This window comes from Pyrus communis, chromosome 16, assembly GCF_041283825.1.
Source record: "Pyrus communis isolate YQ-2024b chromosome 16, ASM4128382v1, whole genome shotgun sequence".
In the NCBI taxonomy this organism is placed as follows: Eukaryota; Viridiplantae; Streptophyta; class Magnoliopsida; order Rosales; family Rosaceae; genus Pyrus; species Pyrus communis.
In genome coordinates this window covers 25,797,359-25,816,568 of record NC_142580.1, presented here as the reverse complement: position 1 = coordinate 25,816,568, position 19,210 = coordinate 25,797,359, and the positions used below count along the sequence as shown (strand labels likewise).

At 39.5% G+C, this 19,210-nt stretch overlaps 1 protein-coding gene across 1 annotated transcript; it reads left to right on the top strand.

The window, feature by feature from the left end:
• Positions 1–497: 497 nt before the first annotated feature.
• LOC137710000 (uncharacterized) lies at positions 498–13,588 on the top strand. Its single transcript, XM_088687210.1, has 4 exons — positions 498–4,210; positions 4,511–4,580; positions 12,857–13,025; positions 13,262–13,588. Exons 1-4 carry the CDS (start codon positions 499–501, stop codon positions 13,586–13,588), a joined length of 4,278 nt encoding a protein of 1,425 aa, XP_088543336.1. The 5' UTR covers position 498.
• Positions 13,589–19,210: the final 5,622 nt, after the last annotated feature.

Genomic DNA, 19,210 nt, shown 5'->3' with positions numbered 1-19,210 from the left:
TTTACAATCTGCCCATTTAGTTTAAATTCATCCAACCACAATCCCCCCATATTTTGTTGAGTCGTAGTCATTTGTATTTGTTTTATTTTGTGTTTTTAAGCATTTGGAGTCATAAACACTTTCAAATTCGACCAAATTAAATTTTAGTTTTTGTGTTTTTGAGTCAATTCAAATTAGATTAGCACCCCTAGTTAATCCCCGGTTAGAACGATCCCTACTTACTTCATTACTACAATTGTCACAAATAGGGTTTAATTTGTGTGTCAACATAATATTCACATCAAAATTTTGGCGCCGTTGCCGGGGATTAGCAAAGTTGCTAATCCCTTGTCTTGAGTCTTGTTTAAATTGTTTAGTTTCTGTTTTGTTTTAATTTTTTTTGCACCGTGTGTGTGTGTTTTGTTTTTGTGTCGTGTGTGGCACCTTATTTCCTTACTTGTGCCGAGTCTATTAGGTTGATTGCTAACCTTGTTTGCTCTTGTGTGCAGGTACTAGTTTATGACCCGTGGCTCACAACCTGTTCGTGAGCATATCTCCGACTTTGACGGTGATTTCGAGAGGACTTTGAGAAGGAAAAAGAAATCGCAACCGTCTAATCCTCCTAGTCCCGAACCTGAATTAGAAGAGCAAGAAGTTGAAGTTGAGGTTGAAGAGGAGGCCACGGATTGGGTTGAAGAGGAAGTACCAACCATGGCAGTGGACAATCGAACCATCAAGGAGCTTTCTGCCTCGGGTTTGGCCAATGCAGCACCTCTTTGCATCCAATACCCTAGGGCAGCCCCTGAGAAGACTGATGAATTTGAGTTGAAGTCCAGCTTGCTCCACCATATTCCGAAATACCATGGGTTGGCCATGGAGGATCCGAACAAGCATCTAAAGGAATTCGAGGTGGTGTGCTCAAGTATGACACCGGTGAACGTGGACAGCAACATATTGAAGATGAAGGCTTTTCCTTTTTCTTTGGTGGAGAAGGCCAAGGATTGGTTGTATGAGTTGGCTCCCGGAACTGTCACATCATGGGAGAGTATGAAGCGAGCCTTTTTAGAGAAGTTCTTTCCGACATCACGAGTCATTCTTCTTCGCAAGAAGATTAGTGGAATTCAGCAAAGCCAAGGTGAATCTTTTCCTACGTATTACGAACGTTTTAAATCTCTTGTTGCTTCCTGTCCACAGCACCAGATGAAGGAGGAGCTACTTCTTCAATATTTTTACGAAGGCCTTTTACCACTTGAACGGCAAATGTTGGATGCATCCGCGGGAGGAGCTCTAGTGGACAAGACGCCTAGGGATGCCAAAATTCTCATTGCTAATCGAGCACTCAATGCACAACAATATGAAGGTGTTGGGCAGAGAGACACCCCACAGCCACAACATGTAAATGAGGTAAGTTCTATTTCTGAGTTACAATCCCAAATGGCTAACCTTACGTCTATGTTATCACAGTTTGTTGAAGGCCCTAAGACGCAAGGCACTACAATCTGTGGTGTATGTTCCATTCAAGGACACCAATCTGATCAATGCCCTCAATTAATTGAGAACGGAGGGTGGGAATCTGCCAATGCCGTGGGCTATGGGAATCAGAACCAACCAAGAGGTGATCCTTTCTCCAACACATACAATCAGGGATGGCGTGACCACCCCAATTTCAGATGGAGAGATGCACCACAATATGCCCAACAAAGTGGATTCCGACAACCCCCGGGTTTCTTTCCAAGGCCAATGGCACCACAACCACCTCCTCAAGCACAATCATCCCAAACCAACTCAGGTACGTCTATGAATGACGATAAAACATATCAGTTACTAACCACAATGGCGCAGGGAATGCAGAACCAAGCAAAGGAGGTTAATGAGCTGAAGAAGCAAATGGGCCAAATGGCCGAATTTTTGGGACAAATTCGTGAAAACGGTAAGTTACCGAGCACTACGGTAGTCAATCCCAAGGGTGGTTTCGAATCTGCGAAAGCTATCACACTAAGAAGTGGGAAAGAAGTGGGAAACAAGGAAGATGAGAAGATACGAATCGAAGAAGAGGAGAAAAATCACCCCACGGCAAGGGTGGTACCACCCATGCCACAACCATCTACGACCCCCCATCCATCCACCTCAGGTAAGGTTGTCCCAAATGTTGTGATTTCGAACACTAATCTGCCCGATGTTCCTTTCCCTCGCAGATTTGCGCAATCGAAGAAGGAAGAAAGCGAAAAGGACATTTTGGATACCTTTCGAAAAGTCCAAGTAAACATTCCTTTACTTGATGCTATTAAGCAAGTACCCATGTATGCAAAATTTTTAAAAGAATTATGCACAACTAGGAAAAGAATTTCAAACAAGGAAGTTGTAAAAGTAAGTGAGAATGTATCAGCGGTTTTGCAACGAAAGTTGCCTCCAAAATGTAAGGACCCAGGAAGCTTTACTATCCCATGCACAATTGGAAACACTAGATTTGAGCAATGCATGTTAGATTTAGGTGCTTCTATTAATGTTATGCCATATTCCATTTATGCATCTATGAACCTGGGTGAGTTAAAACAAGATGGCGTTATAATTCAATTGGCTGATCGTTCTAACGCTTATCCCAAGGGAGTCCTTGAGGATGTTTTAGTGCAGGTCAATCATCTTATCTTTCCTGCAGATTTTTATGTCTTAGAAATGGAGGATTCGAGCCATGCTCCATCATTGCCAATCTTGCTAGGCCGTCCATTCATGAAAACAGCGAGAACAAAGATAGATGTGTATACGGGAACATTAACCATGGAATTTGACGGGGACATTATTCGTTTTAATCTTTCTGAAACTATTAAATATCCAATTGAGGACCATTCTTGTTTTGCTATTGACATTGTTGATTCTTTGGCACAGGTACATTTGAATCGAAGGAACGAAGATGCACTTGAAGTAGCCTTAGTGCACGGCATAGGAGCAAGAAATGAGGGTAGGGGAAGCCTGGCAAGCCACGGCATGGAATCTGACCATATTGCCGTGCCCCCTTGTAGTGAAGTGCTTGAAATGGTCGCGGCCCTTGAGTCATTGCCCTCACACTCTGGTAAGTCTCCACTCTCACTTTTAGATTCAGTTTTGACTAACAAGTTACTTCCATCAATTGTGCAGCCACCTACACTTGAGTTAAAGCCATTACCTAGTCACTTGAAGTATGTTTTCTTGGGAGAAGATCAGACACTACCTGTCATCATTTCTAGTTCACTCACGGCCCAAGAAGAAGACAAGTTGATAAGGGTGTTAAAGGAGCACAAACCTGCCATTGGATGGACCTTGGCGGATATCAAAGGCATTAGTCCCACCACATGCATGCATCGCATCCTTTTGGAGGAGGGAGCCAAGCCATCTCGTGAAGCTCAACGTCGCCTTAATCCACCCATGTTGGAAGTAGTAAAAAAGGAGATTATAAAATTGCTTGATTGTGGTGTTATATATCCTATTTCTGATAGTCGTTGGGTGTCACCCGTGCAGGTTGTTCCAAAGAAGTCCGGAGTCACGGTGGTGAAGAATGAAGAACAAGAGCTTGTACCCACTCGTGTTGTGACAGGTTGGCGTGTGTGTATTGATTACAGGAAGTTAAATGCCATGACAAGGAAGGATCACTTTCCATTGCCATTCCTGGACCAAATGCTAGAAAGGTTAGCCGGTTATAAATTTTATTGCTTTCTTGATGGATATTCCGGATATAACCAAATTGTGATAGCTCCGGAGGATCAGGAAAAGACAACTTTCACGTGCCCCTTTGGCACCTTTGCATATCGACGTATGCCATTTGGGTTGTGCAATGCCCCTGCAACATTTCAACGATGCATGGTGAGTATATTCTCTGATTATGTGGAGAAGATTATTGAGATATTCATGGATGATTTTAGCGTGTTTGGTAATTCATTCGATCATTGCTTGAATAATCTGACCTTAATTTTGAAACGTTGTGTTGAAACGAATCTTGTGCTTAATTGGGAAAAATGTCATTTCATGGTTAAGCAAGGTATTGTTCTAGGACATATTATTTCTGAAAAAGGCATTGAAGTGGATAAATCTAAGGTAGACCTTGTTCGTCACTTACCCTCTCCAACTTCGGTTAGAGAGATTCGTTCGTTTCTTGGTCATGCAGGTTTTTATAGGCGCTTCATAAAGGATTTCTCCAAGATTGCGCAGCCACTATGCCGATTGCTTCAAAAGGAGGTGGTTTTCGAGTTCAACGAGGCGTGTGAGAAGGCATTCAACCACCTCAAGGAGGCTCTCACTTCAGCTCCCATTATCACACCTCCAGATTGGAGCCTTCCATTCGAGTTGATGTGCGATGCTTCGGACTATGCGATTGGTGCTGTTTTGGGGCAGCGAAAGAATAAACAACCTCATGTTATTTATTATGCATCTAGGACACTAAATGATGCTCAATTGAATTACTCAACCACTGAAAAAGAATTACTTGCTGTGGTATTTGCATTAGATAAGTTTCGATCATACTTACTTGGTACTAAAGTTATTATTTTTACTGATCATGCAGCTCTCAAGTATTTGCTCACGAAGAAGGAAGCTAAGCCTAGACTAATTCGATGGCTGTTGCTTTTACAAGAGTTTGACATTGAGATTCGAGATAAGAAGGGCGTAGAGAATGTGGTGGCTGACCACCTCAGTCGAATGGTACATGAGGAAGCATCGCCAATTCCTGAAACCTTTCCCGATGAGCAATTAATGTCCATCCAGGTAAGTGAGCCTTGGTATGCAGATTTGGTGAACTTTTTGGTATCTAAACACACCCCTAGCACACTTAATAGGAATCAACGTGATAAGCTGATAAAGGATGCTAGGTTTTATGTCTGGGATGACCCATACCTTTGGAAATTTTGTCCTGATCAAATTGTACGACGTTGTGTGAATGAATCTGAGTTTCAATCTATTTTAACATTTTGTCATTCATATGCATGTGGGGGACATTTTGGCACCCAACGCACTGCACTTAAAGTTTTAGAATGCGGGTTTTATTGGCCAACCATTTTTAAGGATGCTAGGACATTTTGCCTTACATGTGATCGTTGTCAACGAATGGGTAATATAAGTGTTAAGGATCAAATGCCACAAAACCCTATACTTTCTGTTGAAATATTTGATGTGTGGGGAATTGATTTTATGGGTCCCTTTCCTTCCTCCCATGGTTTTATCTATATCTTGTTGGCGGTGGATTATGTTTCCAAATGGGTGGAAGCAAAAGCCACCCGTACTAACGATTCCAAAGTGGTTGCAGATTTTGTGAAGTCTAACATTTTTGCTAGGTTTGGAATGCCTCGAGTCCTTATAAGTGATGGAGGTTCACATTTTTGTAATCGCACAATCGAGGCACTGCTCAAGAAGTACAAAGTTACACATAGGGTTTCGACACCCTATCATCCTCAAACAAGCGGGCAAGCCGAGGTGTCGTATCGCGAGATAAAACAGATTCTTGAGAAGACGGTTGGCCCAACAAGAAAAGATTGGAGCTTGAGGTTAGAGGATGCATTGTGGGCTTATAGGACCGCCTACAAAACACCCATAGGAATGTCTCCATTTCGGCTTGTGTATGGCAAACCATGTCACTTACCGGTGGAATTGGAGCACAAGGCTCATTGGGCCGTGAGGAAGTTCAACATGGATGTAGATGAGGCGGGAATTCATCGTAAGCTTCAATTGAATGAACTTGAGGAGATACGGAATGAAGCTTACGAGAATGCTCGACTTTACAAGGAAAAGACAAAGGCTTTTCATGACAAGATGATTCGCACCAAGTCCTTCTCTGTTGGACAGAAAGTGTTGTTATTTAATTCTCGTCTTCGTCTATTTCCGGGTAAGTTACGTTCACGTTGGATTGGACCCTTTGTTATTACTAATGTTTTTCCTCATGGTGCAGTCCAAGTTCGTAGTTTCAAAACAGGTCAAGAGTTCAAGGTGAATGGGCATCGCTTGAAGCCTTACTACGAGAGCTTTGTAGAACATGATGTGGAGGAGACAACCCACTATGCCGTGGGTTCCCATGAAGGTTGATCAATGTGGCATCGTCCGGCTGCAAGACGTAAAAGAAAGCGCTACTTGGGAGGCAACCCATGCACTCAACAAAGGAAGAACTTGGGAATCGCTCCACACTCAGATTTGCGTCCCTAAACCCTTTTCCTTTGTTGCTTACTTTTTGTTATGTGTAATGTGTTCAATTGTGTCTAAAACATTGAGGACAATGTTTAGTTTAAGTGTGGGGGGGTAACATTCTGTTTTGAGATATTTTTGCATGAAATTCGTAGGGTATTACCACCTAACATGTCTAAACTTGTTTTCCACTGTTTTTAAGTGTTTTTAAGCTATTTTTAGAGTCTTTTTATGTGTTATTTTGAAAAATCCGAAAATCCCCTAAAAATTTGAAAAATTGTTTTGAAAAACCCAAAAAGAGTTGTGTTTGTATGTTTGTTTGTGTCGTAGGGTACCTTCCAACACAATGATGAGGATTTGGTTTTTAATTGCATGTTGGTTAAAGAAAGTTACAAACATGGATGGACGTTTGATATACTCTTTGGTTTATGCTTGTTTGTAGTTATAGTTTACGAATTCACATGTAATCACAAATGATAAAAATCAGTTTTTGTAACATGCTTGAAGGAATGAACTCAAACTAACGCTACATCCCAGTGAGACTTGAGCCTAAACGTTATTTGGAGAGTTAAAATCTATGCATTATTGTTTTCTAAAAGTCGTTGCATGATCTCATTATTCATTGCTTGGTTACTACTTAGAAGGCGTTTTCATCACTTAGTTCCAAATGCTAGAACTCATGCCCATTTCATTCAAAGCATGTCATTGATTTGCATAACACGTATTCAAGATGAAGTTGTGTAGTGACCACCACCAAAAGCCAAATAGCCATGTGTCCTTAACTCATTTTGTGTTTAAGTTTAACCCCATTGAGCCATGTTAGCCCATGTTCTTTGTTAACCCACATTATCCTCACCTAGCCTAGATTAGGACCATCCGTACCCTTGTTCTTGAAGCATAGTAAGCATGAATGAATTCCTTTTGATTATGGTGTTGCAGAAAATAAGTGTGGGGGAAGGATTATGGATGTTAGTTTATGTGCCATAGGCACGGTTAAAAAAAAAAAAAAAAAAAAAAAAAAAAAAAAAAAAAAAAAAAAGAAAGAAAGAAAAGAAAAGAAAAAAAAAAATGAAAAAATAGTTGAAAAGTATTGTTTGTTGGAATAAGGGCCCAAAACAATGAATTAGGCCCTAGGAGTTGTTTGAATCGTCCCTATTTGTCTAAAAGTTGATTTCTGCATTCTAAGGGAATTCTAGGTCTTAATTTCATTACTTTACTTACTATTGCTTAAAGAACTTTTGTTTATCCCTACCTTTCGTTGTTAGCCAATACCCCAAGCCCCGTTACAACCCTTGACTTCTATCTTGAGTGTTGTGCATTTCAATTGTGGAGTTTGAATTTGGTATGAGCATATGGTGTCACTGGTTCTCGCATCTAAGTAGTAGCATTCCATTCATGAGATCATATCTAAACACGTGTAATTACTCTTGAAATTGCGTTCTTTGTTATAATGTATGTGAGAACTAGTCTTTCATGTTTACATCAATCTACTCACATATAAATAGTGTAGGGCGTGTAGTCAGAAAATCTGAGTGAAAATAGAGTGCATAACTAGTGAGGAATTGAGGGAATTCTCTAAGGCATGTTACTACATTCAAAATGTGTTTTAATTGATTAAATGCGAACTAGTGAATGGTGACTATGATTAAGTATATGCTTGAGGGGAGGGAAGACTAAAAGCTATGTGAGTAATGATCTTTGACATGTCATGTTTCATTGGAAATCCCTGAGGCAATCGTTGGAAGGTTTAGGTTATGTTTTGTTTGTTTTGTTTCGTCTTGTTTTCTTTAGTTGTTTTGTTTTGCTCGAGGACTAGCAAAAGTTAAGTGTGGGGGAATTTGATAGGAGCATATTCATGCGACTTAATTAGCTTGTTCTCGTGCATTTATGTTGTGTTTATTTAGTTATTTTAGTGTTTAAGGCCACTTTTGTGTATTTTCAGATTATAAGGCCAAAGTGTGCAAGAAGATGCAAATTGGAGTCTTTTGGAGCGAAAGAGGAATGAATGAGTTGAAGACTTGAAGAAAGGACGAATTCCTACTCCAATGATGAATTCTTACCAAAACGAGGAATCCTACTCAAACAAGGTTTCCTATTTTAGGAAAGTTAATCCTAAGTTTCCCGTTTTGGTAACCTTTCCTAATCTTAAACGTCCGTATTTTTCTAGCCACTTTGAAGTCTTTGTAGGCGCTTTAGGACACAAAACGAAGGCCCTAGCCCAAATCCTAACCCTAAACCCTAGCCGCACCTATTAAGCCATTCCCTTTAATTTCTAGTTTTATTTCCTAAATTCTAGCAGCCTTTAGGTGAATTTTAGTTAATAAAAATAAAAGAGGGTTTGAATTTCAAAACCCTAGGGTTTCCACCATTTAGCCGCACCTTAGGGACCTCTTCTTATTTTTCTTATTATTTTTCAGCCGCAATTCCCATCCAAAAATAAACCCTAAGCTTTCTAGTTCCCATCTCAGCCGCAAGTTCTCATTAATCATTAACCCTTTATTTCATCCAAGCCGTAGCATTCATTCAGCCCCTTTTAACACATATTACTGCCCAAGCCGTGGCCCCCCCCATTAGCCATTCACCATAATCAATTATTCCTCATTCACCCAAATTCTGAAAAACTGCCGCAAATCACATTCAACCTAAAATACACCCTAGCCGCTGCCATTGAGGGAATTGACAAAAAAAAAACTATTCAGCCATTGACCGAATTCCCCACATCAGCCGCTCACAATCCATTCACTCGGGAATATTCTTAACAGCCGCAACCTATAGCCATCATTCTCTCCCATTTTTCCCTTTGCCGTGCTGCCACCATCTCCATTCCAGCCACCATACCATCCTTCCTCCATAAATACATCCCTAAACCCGCAAATCATCCACCAACACCATTTAACCTCACTGCCGCAGCAAGAAGAAAGGAGAAAGAGGAGCTTGGACGCGCCGAAATTCACGTGGATTCGTTGGGCGTTCTAGGTGTAATCAATCCTTTGTGCTTTATGTTTAAATTCAATTGTATTTTTCTTTTTGTGAACATGAGAGGCTAAACCCCCTAGTTAGCTAGGGGGTGATTTGAAACCATGATTATATATGTGAAATAAGTTGATTACTTCCAATTATCGTTGCATAAGTTTTGAATACAATTTGCTTAACCGTTTGATTTAGAACTTATTCTTGTATGTTGATTGAGAGTGCACGCTTAATTTGCATGCTTGAATTTGATGCTAGGATATAAGTTTGTTTCACCTAATCGTTATGAATTTATATTCACAAGTAGTGAAGGTTGCTAGTCACGATCATGTTAAGTAGATTCCTGGCAAGCGTATCATGCTTTTCATAGTTACAAATGCCTTGTCGATGCTTATGATTTCCAAAGAACGTAATGATTCTAACTTATATCTTTATCATGCTGTTCATATAGAGAATTTGTTAGGAATAATTTGTTTGCGATGCATATTCATCCAATTCAATGATTCTAGGGAAATCTGAAGGTTAATTTAAGCGGACCTAATTAACTTGGAGTGTCGAGGTTCATAACTTATTGGATTGATAATTGGAAATTGATTTACGTTGCATATATTTCATATGTGGAGAAGAACCCCTTAGCTATCCCATCATCCATTGATTCATCCAAATTTTGTCTTAAAATCTATTTTCTTTACAATCTGCCCATTTAGTTTAAATTCATCCAACCACAATCCCCCCATATTTTGTTGAGTCGTAGTCATTTGTATTTGTTTTATTTTGTGTTTTTAAGCATTTGGAGTCATAAACACTTTCAAATTCGACCAAATTAAATTTTAGTTTTTGTGTTTTTGAGTCAATTCAAATTAGATTAGCACCCCTAGTTAATCCCCGGTTAGAACGATCCCTACTTACTTCATTACTACAATTGTCACAAATAGGGTTTAATTTGTGTGTCAACATAATATTCACATCACTTAAAGAGGCAAATCAATATTTGTGGGCAGGTTGTAAGGAGTTTAAGAAATTGGAAGCAGTTGTAAAACTATATCAGATCAAGTGTTGAGCGGGAATGCCAGCAGGATCTTCACCACTTTACTCGAGTTAATTAAAAGAATGTTGCTTGAAGGGGATTGTTTGCCTAAATCCTGTTATAAAGAAAAAAAACTTATAAATGACTTGGGCATGATGTATGTGAAGATTGATGCATGTCCCAATGATTGCATGATCTATTAGAAAGACACTTCAAAGTTAACCGTGTGCTCAGTTTATGGTAAATCAAGGTATAAAATAACCAACACAGAGGATAGCTCAAGGAAAAAAATCGTAGCTAAGGTTATGTGGTATTTTCCTTTAAAAGCACAATTGCAGCAATTTTTTATGTCAAAGCATATGGCTGAACATATGAGGTGGCACACAACTAAATTTCCTAAGGATGAGTTTATGAGGCATGATTTATGTTCTCTAGCATGGAAGCATTCAGATGATTTATATCCAGAGTTTGCGTCAGATATTCAAAACGTTCGATTAGGGTTGGGCAGTGATGGATTTAATCCTTTTGGGAAAATGAGGCATGACCATAGCACATGGCTCGTGGTGCTTTCTATTTACAATTTGTCGCCCTAGATGTGTATGAAGCAATTGAATTTGTTGTTGTCTCTGTTAATACCAGGATTGCGCAGTCCTAGTAAAGAGATTGATGTGTATATGCGCCCATTGATTGACTAGTTGAATGAGTTATGGGAGGTGGGCATTCCCACTTATGATGCATATACCAACCAAAATTTTATGATGAAGGATGTCGTCTTATGTATCATAAGTGATTTTTCGGGTTATGGAATGTTGTTAGGATGGAGTACACATAGCTTTAAAGCATGTTCCCATTGCATGCATGATACATAATCAATTTACTTGCCGGCAAGTCGTAAGATTTGTTATTTGGGGTATCGATGCTTTCTTGCAAATAATGTGACAACCTGTCCCGAATTATAATATATTTTGTCCTCGATAGCGTGGAAATGACTTTTATGCCCTAGAACGTTGAGTGTGTTGTGTGAATAAGCTTAGGGTTTGGGACCAATTCTTTTCCTTCCTAAATAGTTGGACCCAATTAGAAATTAAGATTTTTGTTTTATTTTGTTTGGTTGGCCAAACCTAGACCACACACACACACCCGTTGACCTCTCTTTCTCTCTCTCCCTTTCGGATTTTCTTCCATTTTCCATAAAACCCGTACGGTCATTCTCTCAAACCACTTCATCACTCATAGATCGAGGTTGTGGATCTTATCTTTGTGCTCATTTCAAGCTCAGGAGTCGAACTATAGCTTTGGTTAGACACGAGGACTTCGAAATCTTGAGAACCAGGGAGTTCCAACAAGGTGCACTGTTACTCCATCGTGATCGCAGATGTTTCATTGAGTTTTAGGGTCCAAGGGAGTCTTAATACTTCTTCACGAAGCTTATAGAAGAATTTTTGAAGGTTTTGGACATCAAGAAACTCGAGTTCGTCAAGTTGCAGGGGTGGTTAGACTATCGAGATTTTTCTGACCAAATTCTGTTGGTTTTAGGACCTAAAAGTGGTAAGGATGTGTTCCTTTCGTTCTCACGTGCCGACCAAGGCACGGCCACATGTAGGCACGTGCCTGGCACATTGGACATAATCCCTAAAGATGTTAGGGAATATTCTGTTAAATAATGGAATATACCGTTAAATATACCTGACGCCGTTAGCATATTCTGTCAACTTTGACATAATATTCTCCTCCTTCTTCCTTGGTTCTCTAGAGTCTGACGCCGACCACTTCTGCTATCGCTGGATTTTGTGAAAATTTCAAACCTTAATATCTCATCCATTTCTCAACCAAAATTCATGAAATTTGTGCCAAAATGAACCTTACGCGTGGGAACTTAGAAAATTATTCCAAAAATATGGGAATGTTCGTGGGGTTAAGTAGGCCACAATGGTATATTCAAATACCTCAATTGAGCAACGTTTGAGTAGTTATTATCTAATTTTGGTTATGTGCTTAAAATAATGTTAAAATAGTTGTTTGTATATAGGTGAGACTTTTCCAGAGGACGAGCGCAGTCAAGCGAGACTCGGGGACTACGACCCCTTCCACATATCAGTGAGTGGGCTTTTGGTTTATAGATTATGGATGTGAGTTGCATGATTATGCTGAGATGTATCTATAGCTCATAACCTGCACCCCAGTGTTAGTGCTCTCGCTCGTGGTTAGGGCACAGTCCTTCACGTGATATTCACCTCCCGCACCATACGCTCACCTTGGATCCAAGTTAGGTGCACAATCCTGTCATACGGACCACTATAGGTGGTTCTGACTCGTATGTGACTCGCGATCATTCGCACAGTCTTCACGTGATCGTAGCACTTGACTGTATTTATTTACACCCAGTCCTGTCGTACAGACCACTTTAGGTGGTTTCGACTTATGCGCAGACCACCTATGGTATTGTCTAATTAGTACTTGTCCTGCTGGATAACACTTAGGCCACCTATGCTCTGATTACGGTGTATCACACTTAAATATCGGGATTGCACTTTTATTTGCTTAGTGTAAATTAGTTAGCTAGTTATTCATATTTCTTTATATCATTATCATTTCTGCATTGTGCACATGGCTACGTCACCCTCACGTGACGGCCAACACAACTTGATTTTGGTTGGAGTGTGTCAGTTTGGTATTAGAGCCTAGGTTTGGTAGTCCTGCATATCTTGTGAATATTCTAATTATTTTGGTATCTTCTGTCAGAATTATGCCGCCTCGTAGAGAGCCACGTTCCTCTGCTGAGTCTAGTTTCCCTAATATTGCTCAGTTAGGGGAAGCTATAGCCAATGCTATTCAGTCTTTGCTTCGCCCTCCCCAGATGACTCTTCTAGAGACTATGTATAATTTGAAATTGGATAAGTTTATGGGATGGGTAATGAAGGACATAAGGGAGCTGAGCAGTGGCTTAATCATTTTGAGAAGACTTTCCGTTTGATGCAGAGACAGGGAAATCTCCTTAAAGATAAGTGGGTTGAGACGACTACCTAGATTTTAGGTCAGGAGCTTGCATTTTGGTGGAGACAGGAGTCTTATTAGTTATCACCAGAGGAAGTTGCTGATTGGGAAGTTTTTAAACAGTTATTTCAGAAGAGATTCATTCCTTCATAGCATATAGTTCGCAAGAAGCAAGAATTTACACACCTGAAGCATGGAATGATGATAGCTAATGAGTACTACAAGAGGTTTACTAATTTGTCTCGTTATCACCCGGAAATTGCTGCTAATCCGGTTGAGATACTCCGTCGTTTTACGTTGGGTACTCGAAAGAAGTGGCGTTCTATAGTGACCACAACTCTGCGTGCTAGTTACCAGGAGTTTTATCAGATTTTGCTTCGAATTAAAGATTCAGAGAACATGCCCAGTGATAGCAAAGAGGAAGAAGAAAAAGATAGTGGCCAGAATAAAAATGATAAAGATAAGGGTCAATCGTCTTAGGGACCTCGTAAGACTCAAAGCTTTAAGAGAAGTGGTGCTAGTTCCAGTTTTTCTAGCGGGGGTTTGAGTTCCAATGGGCAGAGAAGAGGTGGTAGATTTTCTGGAGGTCCTCGTTTTCTGAGATAGAAGGATTCTGGTAGCACAGGTGCTACCTTATACCGCAGATGTAATAATAGACATTTGGGGGAGTGTTAGCGAGGTAGCAGTGGATGCTATACTTGTGGTCAAATGGGGTATAGGGTTATTCATTGTCCACAGAACCAGCAGAAACCCCAGCTGCCTTTCTCACCACCACCAGTTCCGATCCAGCAGGTTCCAGGATCTAGTAGTTATGCCCAGATTGATCGTGGGGACGCTTATTATTATCAGGATGATGTAGCTCCTTATTCTGCAGGGCAGTATCAATATCCGCATGATCCATATTATCAAAGTGGTTACCCTCAGTAGCCTGGAGGTTATACGTCGTATCCTCCCTATTTAGCTGATGGGCCTCAATGGTATCTTGGAGGACAGTCCCAGCACGTAGAGGTTGCTTCTAGTAGTGTAAGACCATCAAGGCAACTTAGTCAACCAGGCCAGGGGCGTAATGTGCAGGGATGTGGTAATCAGGCTAGCAGAGGTTGAGGAGGACGATAGCAGGCACAGGGACGTATTCACCACATTACACTGCAGGATGCTCAGAATAATCCTCATTTGATCATGGGTACGTTTAATATTCTTGGTCATTTTGCTAGAGTATTAATTGATTGTGGTGCTACACATTCTATTATTTCTCATACGTTTGCTCAGACGACACAACCTCATCCTACACCTCTTGGGTATGATTTAAAGTTTGTAATGCCTAGAGGGGAGAGATGTTATATTAGTTGTGTATATCCAAGATGTCCCGTGTTAGTAAAGGATGTTGTTATGCCAGCTGACCTCATCCCGTAAGATATTGTTGATTTTGATATTATTTTGGGCACATATTGGTTACATTACAATCTTGCCAATATACATTGTTATGGGAAGACAGTTACGTTTCATCGTCCTAGGTTACCTGAGGTTACATTTATGGGTGATCGTAGTGGGGTGAGGCAGGGTGTTATTTCTGCCATAAGGGCTAAAAGATTGTTAAAGAAAGGTTGTCAGGGATATTTGGCTCATGTGGTGTTGAATGATAATACTCCTAGTAGTGTGGAGGATGTGCGAGTAGTTAGGCATTTTCCTGACATATTCCCTGATGATTTACCTGGACTATCGCCATACCGAGATGTGGAGTTCACCAATGATTTACTTCCAGGTATAGACCCTATATCTTTAACTCCTTATCGAATGACTCCTACTGAATTGAGAGAATTGAAAATTCAGTTGCAGGAATTAGTTGATAAGGGTTTTATTCAGCCTAGTATGTCACCCTGAGGAGCTCCAGTTTTATTTGTGCGAAAGAAAGATGGGACTTTGAGGTTATGTATTGATTATCGTCAGTTGAATCGGGTAACAATTAAAAACCGTTATCCGTTGTAGCGTATAGATGATTTATTTGATCAGCTTCGGGGCGCCTGTGTATTTTCTAAGATTGATTTGAGGTTTGGTTACTATCAATTGAAGATTAAAAGTGAGGATGTTCCTAAAACTGCTTTTAGGACTCGATATGGTCATTATGAGTTTCTTGTGATGCGATTTGGGTTAACTAATGCACCTGCAGCTTTTATGGATTTGATGAATTGAGTATTCCAGCCATATTTAGACAGGTTTATCATTGTCTTTATTGATGATATTCTGGTGTACTCAAAGTCTAAAGCAGAGAATGTTCGACATCTTACTTTGGTGTTGAAGAAATTGAGGGAACATCAATTGTATGCTAAGTTTAGCAAATGCCAATTTTGGTTAAATTAAGTGGCATTTTTGGGACATGTTATATCCACCCAAGGTATTCAGGTAGACCCTCAAAAGGTAGCAGCTGTTGAAAATTAGGAGCAGCCACGAACCGTCACGAAGGTATGGAGTTTCCTTGGTCTAGCAGGTTATTATCGACAGTTTGTTAAAGATTTTTCAGTTATTGCATTACCACTAACGAGGTTGACAAGCCAAGATGTTAGATTTGAGTGGGACGATAATTGTCAGCAGAGTTTCCAGCAGTTGAAGTATTGTCTCACTCATGCACCTGTTTTGACGCTCCAAGATAATAGTGGTAATTTTGAGATCTATAGTGATGCTTCCTTGAATGGTCTAGGTTGTGTTTTAATGTAGCATGGTAGGGTGATTGCTTATGCTTCGCGACAGTTGAAGCCTCATGAGATGAATTATCCTACTCATGATCTTGAATTAGTAGCCATTATCTTTGCCTTGAAGATTTAGAGACATTATCTTTATGGTGAAAAATGTAAGATTTTTACGGATCATAAAATTCTTCAGTATCTTTTCACTCGGAGGGATCTTAATCATTGACAATAAAGATGGATTGAATTGCTCAATGATTATGATTGCACGATTGAGTATCACCCGGGTTGTGCAAATGTGGTGGCAGACGCACTTAGTAGGAAGTCTCAAGGCCAAATTAATGCTTTATACGCTTGTCGTATCCCTCTTCTTGCAGATTTGAGATCCATTAGAGTGAAGTTAGAAGTGGAAGATCGAGATGAAGCTTTGCTTGCTAGTTTCCAAGTCAGACCAATTTTAATTGATCGTGTGCTCGAGGCTCAGATGAATGATGAAGAAACCCAGAAGTTAATTCAAGCTTTATCACAGGGGAAAAAGAAAGATCTTAGAGTTCGGGAGTCTGATGGTATGCTTATGCAAGAGAGACGAATGTACGCGCCAAATAATGCTGAATTAAAGAAAGAAATTCTTGATGAAGCGCATATATCGGCATATGCAATGCATCCTTGGGGTACTAAAATGTATCATACCATTCGACCATTTTATTACTGGTCTAGCATGAAAAGAGAAATTGCTGAATATATGAGTAGGTGTGTGATGCGAGTTTTATACGCGCACAAATTAAACCCTCTTTTTGTCAAATTGTAGTATAGGTGCAAGTAGGGATCGTTCTGGACCGGGGATTAGGAGGGATTGTTAATCTCTTGGAAACTGACTTAAAAACGTAAAAACAATATAAAACACTAAACTAGACTCAAAGAATTCAAAAATACTTTAAAACATAAACTAAACAGATTCTAACAAGTTCAAAAGACTCAAAACTCTTAAAAACACAAACTAAATTGATTTCTAACTAATTTGACATTAAAGTAAAGGGGGATTTAGGTTTTGACAAAATTAAACTAAATGAACAAATTGCAATTAAAACAGAATGTAAATATAAATAAGAATAAAATATGGATGATGGAATAGCCAAGGGGTTCTTCTCCACACATGTTACACTTGCATACAAGATTGATTCTCAGTTGGTCTTTCGATAAATTATGAAACTCAACGCCCCGGGTTAATTAGGTCCGCTTAAATTAACCGTCAAGTTTTCCTTAAGTTAATGAATTGGATGGGTTAGCGCAACGCAATTCACCACATTCTCCAAAAGTCCTTTACGTGAAAAGCACAATAAAGATACAATCAAAGATCATTAAGCATTATGAAAACTATAAGTGTTGACGAGGCATTCGTTACTATGATGAGCATGAAACTCGTGCCAAGAATTCATTTAACGCGATTGTTTATAAGCAACCTCCACTACTTGTGAATATAAGTTCATAACGATTAGGTGAAATTCACTTATATTCTAGTGTCATATTCATGCATGAAAATTAAGCGTGCATTCTTAATAAACATTCATAAATAAGTTATCAATCAAACGGTTAAACAAATTGAATCCACAACTTATGAAATTCCAACGAAAGTTAATCAATTCATATTGCAAATATAAACATAGTTTCGAATCACCCCCTAGCTAAAGGGGGTTTAGTTCCTCATAACTTTGAAATCAAAGAAACACCTAAACATTCCAACAACTCAAACTTGAATTGTATGAACGTTTAGGCACTCTTCTCGTCCATTCCTCATACGTACAAAACAAAGAGAATTAAATTTAAACTTTGAAATCAAAGAAACACCTAAACATTCCAACAACTCACACTTGAATTGTATGAACGTTTAGGCCCTCTTATCTTCCTCGTTGTTGTAGCACAAGGTCTAAGGTGAGGTTTGGGGGATTATGGAAATGGATGAGGAGTGGTGGAAATGGAAAGATGGTTTGGATGGGAAGCTCACGGCTAGGGAAGGGAGAATGTGTTTGTAATGTGTTGTGTATGAAATGAGATGTCCATGAATGAATGAATGCAAGGGTATTTATAGGAGTAGTGGAGGGAACATATGACTATGTCATTTGTAGGTGAAGTAGGTGGATGTTGTAGGTGAAGTAGGTGGATTTTGTAGGTGAAGTGGATGTTGTAGGTGAAGTAGGTGGATGTTGTAGGTGAAGTGGGTGGATGTTGTAGGTGAAGTAGGTGGATGTTGTAGGTGAAGTAGGTGGATGTTGTAGGTGATAAGTGATAAGTGATATGATATGTGGTTATGATATGATAAGTGGTTAAGTGGTGATGATAAGTGATAAGTGATTAAGTGATATGATATGTGGTGATGATAAGTGATAAGTGCATGTGGGTTAACTAATGAAGGAAATGCATGTGCAATGACAATGTGTTAGAATGGATGTGTGTTATGCATGGCATGATTGGGATTAGGAAAGGTTTAAATGTCCTAAAACTAAAGAGAACAAGGTTCCAACACTTTGGCTCCAATTAGGTCTTCAATTTCGTCCAACACTTTGGCTTCAAGCATAAGCTATCCGTCCTTAGCCCAAAAGTGCTCCAAAAGTCTCCAAAATGCATCTTTTTGCTCCTTTAGCCCTTTGGACCTACAAACACATGAAAATAGCTTAAAGTACTAAAATAACTAAAGAAACATAACGTAAATGTACGAGAACAAGCCATTTAAGTCGCATAAATATGCTCCTATCAAATACCCCCACACTTAGCTTTTGCTAGTCCTCGAGCAAAACAGAAAAACAAAACAAAAAGAACAAAACACAACCTACACCTTCCAACAATCGTATCAGGGACTTCCAATGCACATGACAAGTTAAAAATCATTATTCTCACAGATTTGAGCCATCTTTACACTTAAGTACATTCTTAATCATAGTCACCACATACTAGTTCACAATTAAGCAATTAAAACACATTTCAAATGTAGTAACATGCCTCTAGAGAATTCCCTCAATTTCTTACTAGATGTACTCTCGTTTTTCACACAGATTTTCTGACTACACACCCTACACTAGGTATATGTGAGAAGATTGATGTAAACATGTAGACGAACACTCACATAAGTTATAATAAGGAAAGCATTTTCTGGAGTTAATAAGCATGTTTAGATATGATCTCATGAATGGAATGCTACTACTTAGACGCGAGAACCAGTGACACCATAAGCTCATACCAAGTTCAAACTCCACAATTGAAATACATAACACTCAATATAGAAGTCAAAGGGTAGTAACGGGGCTAGGGTATTGGCTAACAATGAAAGGTGAAGGATAAACAAACATTCTTAAAGCAATAGTGAGCAAAGTATTGAATTAGGCACTTAGAATTCCCTTAAGAACGCAGAAGTCAACTTTGAACACCC

What these genes read in the sequence shown, in the direction of transcription:
- LOC137710000 (XM_088687210.1), top strand. Translation starts at nt 499, where the DNA reads ATGACCCGTGGCTCACAACCTGTTCGTGAGCATATCTCCGACTTTGAC. An exon ending in TTTCGAGTTCAACGAGGCGT is followed by an intron (nt 4,211 to 4,510) that starts GTGAGAAGGCAT and finishes CTGATCATGCAG; the next exon opens with CTCTCAAGTATTTGCTCACG. An exon ending in TGGCTGTTGCTTTTACAAGA is followed by an intron (nt 4,581 to 12,856) that starts GTTTGACATTGA and finishes ATCTTCTGTCAG; the next exon opens with AATTATGCCGCCTCGTAGAG.